The following is a 14,701-nucleotide window of genomic DNA, read 5'->3' as shown; positions in this document are numbered from 1 at the left end:
CAAAACAGTCCCAACCCCTGGTCTGACAGCCTCTGTGCTGTTGAGGAGGATGAAAGTCTCAGAGAAGGAGAGCATCCAACTGGAGCAGAAGAAAACAATCCCATAGATGAGACCCTCCTTCCAGAAGATGTCATGGTATCCTCTCACACTGAGGATCTCTCTCCAGGGCAGGGAACTCCAGTTACTATAAATTATAAGATGGGTGAACTAGAGTGCCTCGTATTAAATGAGGAATATGATAGAGGTCTATAAAATCATGATTGGTGTGGAGAAAGTAAAGAAGGAAGTGTTATTTACTCCTTCTCATAACACTAGAACTAGGGGACACCAAATGAAATTAATAGGTAGCAGGTTTAAAACAAACAAAAGGAAGTATTTCTTCGTACAATGCACAGTCAATCTGTGGAACTCTTTGCCAGATGATGTTGTGAAGGTCAAGACCATAACAGGATTCAAAAAAGAACTAGATAAATTCATGGAGGATAGGTCCATCAATGGCTATTAGCCAGGATGGGCAGGAATGATGTCCCTAGCCTCTGTTTGCCAGAAGCTGGGAAAGGGCAACAGGGGATGGATCTCTTGATGATTACCTGTTCTGTTCATTCCCTCTGGGGCACCTGGCACTGGAAGACAGGATACTGGGATAGATGGACCCAGTATGGCCATTCTTATGTTGAATCCAGAAATATCATTAGGAAAATTAAGTGACAAGCTAATCTGTACATTTGTCCAAGAACTCGTTCCTTGTATAAATGGTAATTATTGCAGATGTGAGATTTCTCTCTTGAATTGTACTGTCAAAGCACACGAATTGTTCAATTAAATATGTTTTTAATTATGGCATTGTTTTCCCTCTCTTCTCTTAACTAGGTCTGAAAGTAGGGAATGGACATAGTTTAGGGTTAGGGTTATACCAAAAATATATAAATTTAAATCTGGATAAAATGCCTCAGCCTGATAATTCCCCAAAAGACAAAATTAAGAATCAGCTTTTTTCTGACACTTTTTTTGTTCTGTTTTCCATAATTCAGTACTTTCCTTACCTGCTGCTGGCAAGTGTGAAGTTTGGAGACAGTATGCAATGAGAAAATAAGGCAACTGCCAAGGAAAGATGGCCTAGCAGATTGTGAAGCTATAAATATTTAGCATTCTTCAGCGTGCTTTTAAAAAACAAATAAAATCTGCCTATTAAATATCAGATTGTTCTACTTTTTTTCAAGGCATAAATATCAAGGCAGTCTACATCAAGCTTATAGTAAAGAAAAAGCTCTGCAAAAGCCTTCTTGTGGGGACAGTGGGTGAATTTTCTACTTCAATTGCTTTGGCCTTGCTTATTAAAACCAACCTTTATAAAAATAGACAAATGATGAAAAAAATCTAGTGGGGACATTAAAAGACTCTTCCACTCGCTGCCTACACTTGACCATTCCCCTTTTATAATGCTGTCTTAATGATTATTGAATGATGATAGTGCTTTGTCTAAAAATCCTGACTGGCCACAGCAAAATTTTACAGCCAAGTTTTGTTTGTTTATTTCTAAACCTCAGGTGTAAAGTTAGTTAAAAACAGAGAGGTTAGAATGACAAAATCCGCGGCTCGACTACAGCTGGAATTAGCCAAATTTCAGGCTGAGGAAAAACAAAGGGAACATGAAAGACAGATAGAACTCATGCGGCTGGAGAAGGAAGTACAGGAGGCTGCCCACAAGAGGGAAATGGAGGCAAGGAAGCATGTGGAGGAGGAGAAGGAAAAAGAGAGGAAGCATGTGGAGGAGGTGGAGAAGATAAAGGCTCAGCGGAATATACCAACAAACCCTAGCAATCCTTCTCCAGGTACCACTTCCCATCCCAGAAAGTTCCCCACCTACAAGGCAGGTGATGATACTGAGGCCTTCTTAGAAAACTTCGAAAGGGCCTGCCTTGGGTACAGCATCTGTGGGGCTGCCAGATTAAAGTAACTGTTTTGCCTGCTTTGCGATCATCCTTGTTGAATCTTTTTAAAAAAATCCTCCGCTTTATTACATAAAACATGATTTTATTTATTTCAGCTAAATCTCTTGTTAGCAAACTCTTCTCTTTGGCCAGCTCTGATAATTTTATTCTCTTTTTATGTTGTTTTCCACCAAGGTAATTAACAAGATATGACTGGAAAGACTCAATACTCTGAATTTCTTAAGCAAGGATCTACATAGTTGGTCCAGACTCAAATAACGTGTAGCCTGCTTTCGAAATATATATGCTATGTATGTTTAAATTGTTTCTCTTTGCTAATCAAAAAAGTGCATTAAAATTGCAAAGTGATGCACTCAAAAAAGGCAGGAAATGCAAAGATCATGTTGCCAATGCAACTGTATCTCGCTGCTCTCAACCCCCCGATATGCATGCGTTATTATACATTAACTATAATATAAGCTTTCACATGAGATGCCTGCCTCATTCAGCAAGCAGGCTGGGGAAGCCCCCAAATGCACAGAGTGCGCTAAATAACAAAAAAGAAAAGAAAAGAAAAGATTAAGGGAGAGAGGCAGCAAGCTGTGCAGTTAGCTAACAGACACCACTATGCTCTGTCATAAGCTGCAGACAGGTTGAGAAGGAACTGGAGAGGCAGCGGGTATACTTTGCCCCAGAGCACAATGGGGAGGAGGGTGCAGGCATGGACCTGCAGAACTGGTGATGAAAATCTGCAATTAAGGGTGCATGGGTTCGCAGATATCTTGGTGTGGAGCAATCATAGGGACATTACTCAAAGAAGAACCCCAAATGTTAACTGTGGTGAGGGGGAGACCCATGATGCTACTATAATGACTGAGAGTGAGCCCCACAGTGCTCCTTCCTGTCAAGAGAAGGTGATGAGGTTCACAAAGCAGCCCAGATGATGTAGCTGTGAGGTACGAGGAGCCTCTACAGGGCTCTCATAGCTGCTGGTGTCAGAGAGGATCAAGCACCACAAAATCCAGCATTAATTGTAGGTTGGAAGAAGATGCACCAGTGACTTCTCCCCCTCCTACCCAGAGATACAAAGCCGTGAAGAAGGGACAAGCGTATCCAGAATGAGAGAGGCAATTTGGGAGATGCGGGGGGAGGAAGGGATCCCTTCCCTCTCCCCCAAACTATGCGTAGCTTGGCAGAACCTCTATCAGTACTAACACCTCTTTATCCCCAAATGCTCCAGCCATTGGAGGATGAGTCAGTGTGAGCAAGGATGAGTCAGTGTGATCAAGGACATAGCAGCCAAACTCACTTCTTCAAGCATTTAACTTCCCTGCACACCTAGCACTGCAGACATGGTTGCACCAGTTTTGCAGCTGCCTGAAGCAGGGTGGCCTTTTGAAGCACTGCAGAAAGGGAGAGGCACTATAGACTATGCTTTTTCAGTCTCCTCCTTCTCACCTCAGCTCCTCTCCCCCATCCTGGGCATGAAGGAAGGAATCTCCTACTCTGAGGAAGAGTAGGAAAGGCTGGGCAAACACAGGCAGAGAGACAAAGAAATAGTACAATTAACTTCATATTTAGAACACCCAAATATTTCTAAAATAGTTTTTAGTGAGACTCTGAATGCGAGATCTACAGATAAACGACAATGTCATGTACTGCAGCATAAAGGTTTTGATGGCACTGGTTTGGGATGACCTACGATGCTCACTCATAGATATGCTACAATGAGGAGTAATATGGCCCTTCCAAACAGACACTGACAACATTTTGCATGGACTTTCCCCCACTCAGAACTAAAACAAACTACTCCTGGTTTGGTTTAAAATGGCTGTGCATTGGATATTCCAAAACAGCATTTATCCCTTTTGCAAACAGCTGCTGGTTTCCTGATAGAGCCATGATCTTTGTCCTTCTAGCATACAGGAGAAAGTACAGGTATATAAACATCATTATATAAGAAAACTGATTGCAAATGATTTTTTCCATTAGAACACACTGAATGTCTCCACGAAGACCTATTTCCATTATTTACAATTTATTCAGCAAATAGGTTAATTTTATGCCAAGTCGGTATTTCAAAAGCAAAGAAAAAAACTAGGAGAACAGGAAAAGCAGAAGGATCAGCCAGATGGCTATGCATATAGGAGCTCTGAACAAAAAGAAAAACAACAAATTTCAACTGTAAATCATTTACTTTTTCTTTGTAAAAATTAGTCACTACAAAAATGCTTCTCAACTATGGACTTTGTCATTAAATGATTGAGAGTAGATATACCATGTATTCAGACTTTTACAGAAAAACATTCCCCCCCCCCCTTTTTTTTTTCCTCTACGGGTTAGGCTTTGAATGAACAAGGTTCTTAAACATGTGCCAAACTTTAAGGACACGAGTAGCCCTATTGGCTTCAATGGCACTACTCATGTGCTTAAAGACAAGAATGTGATTAAATAAACTTGCTGAATCAGAGCTTCTATGCTGGATGATTTGTATACATTTGTAAACCAGTGCTCATATTGTAGAAAAAATATATAACACATACAGCATGATACATTAAGCTGTGAGTATGCTGGTAACATTTCTTCTAATATTGTAACATTAGGTTCGTAACAGGCTTAGCTCACAAAACTCTTTGCTTTCTTTAGTGCAGCTAAATGAGAATCAAGGCCAACTTACTTGATGTAATAGGGCACTTTGTTATGTGAAACAGATCTCTGCCATGGAAGCTGAACTGAAGCTGGGGGGAAAAACATAGGAGGTGGTGATTAAACAGCACCTGTCTTAAAAACATGATTTCTTTTTACATTTAAACCCTCTTATAATAAATTAAGTGGAAAAGGCTCTAATTTTCCAGTCAGGCTTTCAGTAATTCGGCTGGAGAAAACCATGGTAATATATCAGGGTGGTGTTATCCATCCATTTGATGCCAAGCAAGAAATAAAATAAACAAATATGGTGATTCCATTTCAAAGAAGGATAATAAATTGTAGCTTAGTAAGCCATCCACTCAGAAGCAGGCTAAGAAGGTATTTTAAAACTTTTTCCTATTTGCAGCAATGGGTTTCAGAAATTACAAGCAATTTAAGCTTTGGAAATATGGGCCTCCACTACCATAATTAATATACTACAATATAATGAAAAAGAAAAATAATAACTACGCTATTAGTTATTTTCCTCAGCTCCTGTTTGCAATCCAAATTAACATATATTAATGTTCTGTGAAATACAGAAAACATTAGACCGATTCCCATGCTCCTGGAGACAGTAATCTGTGCAAAATTTATGTAAATCTGACAGCAAAAAAGGTAATCTGTAAAGTCAGGTTGCCCTATAACACACCCACAGATAAGACATACAAAATGTAAAATACAGTACAATTCTGTTTATCTAAAAGTCTCAGGAGACACCAGAAATCTTTAGATGAAGAGTGAGGATAGGTGGCAGATTATCTTCAAAGTGGCCACATGCTGGGCATCCCCGTATACATATTCCATACCTCCACATACTTTATATCTCCCCAGAGGACATAACCAAACTGGTGTTTGGTTAAACAGTTTCTACTATATGGGAAATTCACTTCATCATATTCACTGTGGAAGCAAATGATATTTGTTCTTGAAAGAATAAGAAGGAATAATTAACCAGCACAATGAGACGAATTTATATTCAACACACAAGCCAAAGTTAGACCCCGAACGTTAGGCATCAAACCCCATATTTAAACATCTAGGCAAGTGGGATGAAAATCCTGTCCACATTGTTCAGAGTTAATAAATTAATTTACTAAACAACAGATTAATTGGGGCAAAAATATGAATTTATGAAAAAAGTCTACATTTTATATGGTATTGAAAGAATTAAGCAAAAATTCTGTGCCACCCATAAAGGGGAAAAAATGTATCCATATTTTAATAAGTGTTGCTAATTTGTAAGAAAAAAAGTTCCATGACCAAGCAGTCATTTTATTTTCTCATAATTTGAAACAAAGAGAATAGTAGGGCTTGTATTTTAAGGATTTGTAGTGTGGAGGAGAGAAAGAAAGAGTGAAATCACACGGATAGGCCAAGATAGCAGACAACTTTAGAAATATGTTGCTTTCAGACCTTCATTTCCTAATATTGTTAGTGATTGCCATTGATTTCTGCGGTACTATTATTTGAATGATGTTAGCTAACTGAGAAGATTAGCCCTCTCTGAGTTTTGCTCAGATTTGACTTATTAGTTATGAGTGACTGCAGATATTCTGCACTGGCAGGCAGAGAGTCTTGATAATATAATAATAGATTTATCTCTAATTCCTGTGGATCAAGTGATACCATTCTTATTTAGAACCATACTCAATAGAAACATTGTCCATTTTCTGTGCTGCATGAACCTGTGCAAAGATGAATTTTTTTTAAATCATTATTTATGGGTGGAAGATGAACAGAGTAATTATTGATTCTGGGCCCCAGTACGAATATTGCAGATATTAGTAAAAGGTTGGATGCAGTTGAGGGAGGCATTGAAGAGGGTGGCTGAAGGCTTTGGTTGAAAAGTACAGCAGGCTGAGTCACAGAGCATATGCAGATAACAACTGATTGACATTAATCTATTCTTCTAAGAATACAAAAGATGAACTATAGAGTTCTGGAACTGTGGACCTGTAAAATAAATTAAAATGAGCAAAAAATCAAGCTAGTATTTCTGAAAGCTTTGAGATAGTACCATGGGTTTCTTTTAGGGAATTATGGATTATTTTATACTCATCTACATTAGGGATGGCTAAACTTGGCCAACATGAGGGTAAGCTGTAAGGAGCCCAAGGATTCCAAGTTGAGAAAGGATGCAATTAGATTGCAGATGTCTTCCCTCTCATAAAATGTTGGTGGGATGACAGAAATAGATCAGGAAAGAGCTGGAGCATGGGTTGGGGCAACCTACTGAGATTGCTTCAAGCTCTCCTCTGTGTCAGGTTGTCCTTTGTAGAACAGGAGTGACTAGTGTTTCAGGATTGACTGCCAATCCCCAAAAGGGACATTCCTCAAGAACAAAGCTGAGGCATGCTGGTAAGGCAGCTTGAGGATGCTTCTTTAGCTGTACTAATTCTAAGACTAAACAGAGTCCTCCAGTTTCCCAGGCATTCCCTGGTACTATTGAGGTATTTTATTTACTAATTTGTGCAAAAAAGGTGTTAAGTGGCTCTGTTCTCAGGGTCACTGTTGAAGTAACTGGCAGGACTTAGAGGTACCAGCTGGTCTGCAAATAGGTCCCATTTTGGAGGAATTGCTCTAAAAATCTTTGTCCTATGTGTGACCTGTATTTTTGAATTAAATGTATGACACTGCACCTCTTTCACCAGGCTCTTTATTTCAAATGCACTTGTGGGTTTGAAATGAGAATATGGCTGTTACATTTCCTGAAAAGGGGACAATAGGTATCTAGGGCTTTTGAAATTATTTTAGGGTATTTGGCTTGTCAGCTGACAAGATGCTCCTAGCATTATGTCACGTATCAGCATACAATACATTGAGATCTATGGAATCAAAAGTGGAATATAAGAATTAAGTCATTTATATGACACTATCTGCCCATCTCAAAGCACCTGAACAGAATACATGACAAAGAGCTATGATTATTATGGCAGTGTTCATCTAAAAACTAGAGACAGGCCTGAATTAACACCTTATATCTAAACATACTTGAACTTCGGGGGTGCTGGTGGGTGAGAGAAAGATTCAGAAACCAAACATGGATCTTTATTCCACAGTTCCATTATGTTTCCATAATGGAGCAAATGTTGGCCATGAATCTGAAAATCCCATAAATACTTGGGGGTTCCAGATCTATATTTCTAATAACTCAGTACATGGGAATAAATAAATAAAATTGTCTCTCCAAAGAAGAAGGAAATTGTTAGACTTTTCGCCTCATTTGAAATTCTGAAAAGACAGAGCATGTCATACAATGAAACTTTTGATTAGTATGGGTTTTTTGTTTTGTTTTGTTTTTTGAAGAAGTTTGACCAGCTCGTGTCTTGTATCAGTTTGGTAGCTAAGGTTAGAGGTAAAGATAATTTGAATGAAAAGAATATGGATATCAGAGGGCAAAAGGACAAGAACTGACATATATCACACTCTCTCTATATAAAAAATAGATGCTTGGTGGAGAAAAGCAGCAAAACCTGCAAACAAAGAATGAGTGGTTAGATAGGTAGGAGTAGAACCATTGTGCATGGAGACACCTAGGTGATCCATGAGGATGGAACAGTATAGAAAGCTGAAGAATGAGGAGGAAGAGGGAATCGACCCATCTGAAAGAACGGAGTAGTTAACTACAAGGAAGATAAACTTCCCGATGTTACGGGTCAGTGAAGGGTATCATTGTGAGAGGGGTGACTGGAGTGAAAACTACTGTCTCAAATTTATCAATTAATTATTAGCACCTACTGGAGAGAAAATGTTGAGATGTAGGGCCAAAATCCTGGTGTGCTTCCTGTAGCAGTTTAAGGCGATCCTCTACAGATACCTATACACAAACAAACAAAAAATAACAAGGTTTCTTATTTATTTCATAAAGGAGGAGTCACAATAAAAACATTGGTTTGCATTCAATTCCAAATAAATTTCATGTGTCTTCCAGATTTATTTATTCTCAGTTCATTTACATCCACTGTTTTTCTTTTTAAAAGCAAGGTAACGTTGCACTTGTGTAAGCAATGCAGATCAATAACGAACAACAGAAGTTTCATGGTGACTAAAGTTGTCCATTAAAATTTCTGTTTTATTTCTCCCCATTTCTCTTGTCCAACTATCTGTAGTCAGCAGGCCTCACTTTGATCGTATCAATCTTACAGCTGCCTTTACAAGATGGGACCATTCTGGAGCATGCTTCTTCACTGGCTGACAGGATGGCCAGACTTCCTTCTGGTTTACTAATTAAACTTCACTAAGCATATGCAGCAGGGGCTTGGCTGTTTAGCTAATTCTCTTTAAGGCAGAAAATCATTCCAACACCAAATTACATTTTAAGAGACAAGGAGGGATGCTTCAGAAATGTTAATAACTTTGCCTCCCAGGACAGCTTGTTTTGAGCCTACTAGCCCAGGAGCTTACATCCAAACTCTGCAGGTTCCCAGCAACAAAGATAAAGATAAAGGAGACATATTTTTTCCCTCTTTCAAAACATTTTGATTTCCCCAATTCCTTCTTTATGTGGCAGGAGACAGTCTGAGATTTGGGGAAATCAAAATTAACAGAAGTGGATTGACAATAAAAATACCATAAAAGATAGTGGTTCAAAGGGAGTGGGTTAAAAGATTGGTAAACTGATAAATAAAGAATCCTCATTATTTCATTCAGCATAAAACTGTAAATGAACTGAATAGATACACAGGTTCTGCCTTACCAGTCCTAGACCACTGAAGCACCAGTGAAATATAAGCCGTATGAATTCACTCCAGACCCCCCAAGCATGTTTTGTTATCCTAAACCTTCACTTCCTTTCCCCCACCCCATGGTCCCAGACCTATCAGTGTTCACATTATTCATGAAAAATTCCCTATGGAAACTGGACATTTAAAAAAACAAAACACTTTTACACAGATGGCAACACAGCAGAAATATATGTGCCAACTTTCAAAAGTTTCAATAACTATGATTTATGGAGTTATTTCAGTGCTTACAAATTGGTACAAATATTGCTAACACACAGATGAAACAAAAATAAGATGTAGTCTCTGAAGAATAATGCAGTCCCTTCAGTGAGTGAACTGCTGAGAGAGCAGAAAAGGGAGGCTATCAGTCAAGACAGTGAAGGAAAGACAGCTCCTTTCATTGCTATTTGCCACTATGGAAACAGAGTCAAGAGAGCAATAAGGGAAAAATAGTAATAATTTGTTTTGTAAGAGAAAAAGAAGAGTACTGCTGAAGCACTTCCCCCTTCAGGGAAAGGAGGAGGGCATACCTGCAAAAGTTTCCAGCGCATATTCAGGTCATCCAGCTGGCGAGACATCTTTAAAGATGGATGAAGGTCAAGTGGAGACAGCTGACTAGATAAATCATTCACTGTTTTAACTTTCAAGTTGATTGGTGCAATCTCTTCTCTGAAAGCCTGATAGGAAAAAAAAAAACACACTTGGCTTGACCACCATCTTACAGAACAGAATAAAAGCTTGCATGCCAAAGAAAAAACAAGTTACATTTGGTTGACACTGACACGGCAGTATAAGGTGGCTATGCTCAACAAGAGCATGCAGAGGAGATAATCAGCACTCTCTCTGGAGGAAAGTCTATTTACTTAAATAGTCTGACTGTAAAGGATTCTTCCCAGTTGTATTATTTCACTTTAAATCCACTCCAGTACACAGGGCCCATATAAAGCCTACTTACATCCCACTTAAGCCATCAAAATAGGCCTTAAATAAGTTTTTGGGAGTGCATAGGGCTTGTGCGGTCATTCTGAACAAGAGTAGATTTCATTCAATACTGCAATATTCTTCAGTGAGTTTTAGTAATACTAAAAAGAAAAGGAGTACTTGTGGCACCTTAGAGACTAATAAATTTATTAGAGCATAAGCTTTCGTGAGCTACAGTTCACTTCTTCGGCTTCACTTCACATTCATGAAGTGAGCTGTAGCTCACGAAAGCTTATGCTCTAATAAATTTGTTAATCTCTAAGGTGCCACAAGTACTCCTTTTCTTTTTGTGAATACAGACTAACACAGCTGCTACTCTGAAACCTTAGTAATACTCGTTCACATAAAAGATTCTTAAACCAAATCTATTGAATAAGCCTGACTATTGTTCCCTGATCAAAAGCTGCTGGCAAAATCTTTATTCAAATACCTCATTACTGAATTAGCAAACAAGAGGCAGTGCATCTTCCAAGGAAAAAGAATAGAATACTTTATGGGATTCTGACTGTACAGTTAAAACAATTATGATTAAAAAGAAGAAGAAAGGTTTTCTGAATCAAACTAAACTAAATATAACATTAAAAAGTAAAAAGTTTTAGTTATGGTTGAAAATATGCACTAAATGTCTTTCTTGCTGTGAGCAGGTAAAAGTAATTGTTTGATGTTGTGAAGAGCTTGACTAAATGTCACTGAACAAGCCAATAACAACTAGAAAAAGAGAAAGGTTTTTTGGACAATCCAGTTATTCCCTACCTTCCCTGAAACTATGCCTAATCAGTCCCATTCACAGCAAGAGGGGAAATTTTGGTTTGTGGGCTGCCTACAGTCCTCCACAACTCTAGCAGATCTTTCTGATTTCCATAACAATGAAAATTTAATAGACTTTGCTTTACCCTCCTTTGCAGGAATGACATCAAGATATGACACACTGTTTCTTAACACAAGAACAAAGAGCTATTCCCTGCAGCATGCGAGAGCTTGGTTTACTATCTATATGAAAATGGAAAAGGGGGAGGAATGTATGCATTACTCTTCTTAAATCAACTGCAGTCTGGATATAAATCAGCTTTGACTGTGTTTGACTCAAAATTTCTAGGTTCCATTGAACCTGAAAGTCTGAGCAAAACTTCAGAGGACGGAGATGTAAAGCCCTAGTCATGTATGTATGAACACCAGTAAAGTGAAGCAGTCAGATATACTACTTACATAGTACCATACATGCACATAATTATTTGCAATACATATAAAGATGGAATCTTTTTGCAAATGTTTACATGCTAAGATGGTTGATCCTTTCATGAGTAACTTTACATGCTAAGGTCAGAAGTAAACCTGTGCATTTGAGCATGGCTTTGATCACTGTGTATTGTGCGTGCTATATGTTGGAACTGAAAGATTTTGTTGTGAAGCTAAGGAGTCTGAGTGTTTCTAGGTATGACATAATTTCGGTACTACGGAATATGAAATGAAGTTAGTGACAATTATAGCTGTTGCCTTAATTCGCAATTTCCTTGAAGTTTAATAATTGTGTTATAGGAAATGCCCTCGAGCAAACTTAATTATAAGGCCTTGTCCATACTGTAGGCGGCATGCCGGGTATGCTTACCTAGTGAAAAGCAGCCTATGTTCACACGGCAGCACGTAGCCACATGTGGCAGTGAAAGGCTCTGGTGGGGGAGGCAGCTCCCTGATACTAGAGCCTTTCACTGCGGTGAGGAAAGGCTGTGGCAGAGGGGAGGCAGCAAGGAAGGGCTTTAGCTGTGAGGAACTGTTAGAGTGTTTCCCTGCTGCCGACCCACTGCCAGAGCCTTTCCTTACTGCTGGAGCCTTTCCCTACAGTAGGGAAAGGTTCTGGCTCTGGGGCTCTCTACCCTGCTAAAAACAGTTGTTATATTCACATAGAATTTCATGCTTACTGTAGTTTTCTCAATGTGTTCCTGCAATGAGTCAATCAGTAAATCTCCTACTGATTTCCAGCCATTTCGCACATTCTCAGCCTCTTTCAAGTCAGCATCCAGGTCGTCCATGGCACACTGCAAGTCTTTTAGTTTCTCTGATGCTTTGTCCACTAGCTTCTGCCAATTGTTGGCACTGGCATTCAGGCTCTCCCATTTCTCTTTCACCTCTGAAGACTGCTTGCGCACAGCTTTGGCAATTCTCTGTGCTTTCTCCTCAGGAGTCAACTCTGCAGTGAAAAGGTAGTTTCAGGGTTTAGGATTTTTTTTTTTTTTAAAGCTGCTGTTCATTTTTGGTTGAACAGATTTAATTCTGTACAAGGAGCACATTCAATAAGACGTCCAGCCAATTCAGAGCTCATCATAATCCAGCAGATTTTTCTTTAAATAACTCAACAAGTAAAGTCCAATAAAATAAAATGAAAAACAAACTTTATTCTTAAAGAACAACATGGCTAGGATAATTGCGAAGAAATTCATCCTCATTTCCATGCATTACAAAAAGCAAGAGCCTAGGACTGGCTATTGGTGTTTGTGGTACCTCTGGAATCTGCAAGGTGTGCCACCTCACTTTCCCAGTTCATGAACCTCTGCCCCAACCCAAATCTTTTTTCTCTCTTAACTCTCTGTTAAAGTGAATCACGTTTTCTCAGTTTCACACCTTAAATATTTCCGCAGCTCTGCAACAGTGATTTTAATGTTAATGCCCCACTTAAACAGTCATATAAATGGAGTACTGCAAAGCTAGAGCTGCACAACAAAACCAAAAACAAAACCAGGATTCCTAACCAAAATGACAGAGTTGAGATTTTGATGCACATTCCTCATTAATTTCAATGCTTTATGTCTAAATCCTCTAAGCAGCTTTGAAAACTGCACCCAGGATCCCCAGAAAAATCCCATTTATGTCAATGGAGACCTGTTATAACTCAGCAAACAAAGCTGAAGGTAGGATAAATATGGCAAGGATGGGTGCCTTAGTCTTAAGAAGATAAAATGGATGATGAAACTGATTATGTCTGGAAGTTTTTGTTTAAATCCCACTCAGAGTCAAGACCTGAGCATGCATAGTATTATTTGACATTACTGTAACTTACAAACACACTGTCTAAAGTTTCACACTCTGACAGTATGTGTTAAGTATGCATATGCCGGATCTCTTCCTTCTTATAAACAATTGGTGGGAGCCTGATAAGTGGTCTACTAGCAGCATGATGTGTGGACATACAGGAGTTCCAAACTTGGGACTGAGCAATGGCTCTCATTTTCTAGAACAGGGACCGAGAATGCACTCAGCTTGTAAAGAGAAGGCAAATCTCCATTTCACACTCAAGCAAGACCTTTTGGCTGGCACTCAGAGTGGCCTCAATGAGCTCTGGTAACAGCTTCATCCAGCCTCTTTCATCTGAGGGAATGCTGCTGTCACAGTGACTGAAACAAAAAGTAACTCCCAGAGGACTCCTCTTTCCTGTGTGTGTGTGGACCCTCCTCCACAAACACACAATTTCTGCAGGCACATAAATACTTGGAACAGCAGAAGAAAATTATGGTGCATAAACCAAAACACACACACACACACACAATGTTACATGCACCTAAAAATAAGCTAAATGTTATTACACTCATGCCTTTGTACAGAAAAGCAGCAGCATTTTAGGAACATTTCATTTATGCAGTTTTAACCATTAAAGGTGAATGTTGTCTAGAAATATAAGGAGGACATTAATGAAAAAAATGAAAGCAGCATTTTTATTGAAAGAGATCAAATGAGTCAAATAACCTTCCATCTAGTGGTGGGTAGCCATTAAAAATATCTTTATAACTGACTTGGCTTATCAGTCAGGCAGCTGTAAAAAAGAAACAAAGGGAACAGGTTTTTCCTTCTTTGGAGGACCAAATGTTATAGTCAAAAGTATATTATTGTGATGGCAAAAATATATGCTATTAATATGCCTCTAATGAAGGTGAATACTAATCAGTTTGTTACCCCCTGGTCTCTAACACTTGCAACCTTGCTGGGGATAATTAACACAAAAGAAACTTGTAAAAATATTCAAGTCCGTACTACTCATATTTTAGCTAAGAAAAGCAGACATCCTTAACTAGGGGTAAGAGTGGATGGAAGGACCTGGTTTAGATTTAAAACAGAATTGCTATTAGCCCATTGTGTGAAGTTTGAAAAACGTGTTTATTTATTGTGAGCCCCTGCCTTTCTTTCTTTTGGTACACACAAGAATGGAAATACCATCAGCATCTATTTGACAACAGCTGAAGGCAGAAGTACTTGAAGTTTTCTGAAAACCCCTGTTTTCCTATGATTTTTTTTGAACAAAATGCCATGACAAAGCCTTGTTGGAAACTGCAAAACAGCTTGCAAGAAATTTTATTGCTGACTATGTAAACAAAGAAAGGGAACTAA

The 14,701-nt window shown here is 38.8% G+C and overlaps 1 protein-coding gene across 10 annotated transcripts in view; it reads right to left on the bottom strand.

Annotated features, from left to right (window-relative positions):
- UTRN (utrophin) overlaps window positions 1-14,701 on the bottom strand; it is a 587,482-nt gene that overhangs the window by 130,733 nt on the left and 442,048 nt on the right. For all 10 annotated transcript variants that reach the window (XM_073337527.1, XM_073337525.1, XM_073337526.1 and 7 more), the window contains 4 exons: window positions 12,244-12,512; window positions 9,877-10,023; window positions 8,361-8,439; window positions 4,609-4,669 (listed from right to left, as the gene is read on the bottom strand). In XM_073337527.1, the coding sequence (XP_073193628.1) occupies window positions 4,609-4,669; window positions 8,361-8,439; window positions 9,877-10,023; window positions 12,244-12,512 (556 nt within the window). The remainder of the gene's footprint in view (window positions 1-4,608; window positions 4,670-8,360; window positions 8,440-9,876; window positions 10,024-12,243; window positions 12,513-14,701) is intronic.

This window comes from Lepidochelys kempii, chromosome 3, assembly GCF_965140265.1.
Source record: "Lepidochelys kempii isolate rLepKem1 chromosome 3, rLepKem1.hap2, whole genome shotgun sequence".
NCBI classification, from domain to species: Eukaryota; Metazoa; Chordata; order Testudines; family Cheloniidae; genus Lepidochelys; species Lepidochelys kempii.
The sequence above is the reverse complement of the archived record's forward strand: the minus strand, read 5'-3'. Positions and strand labels throughout refer to the sequence as shown.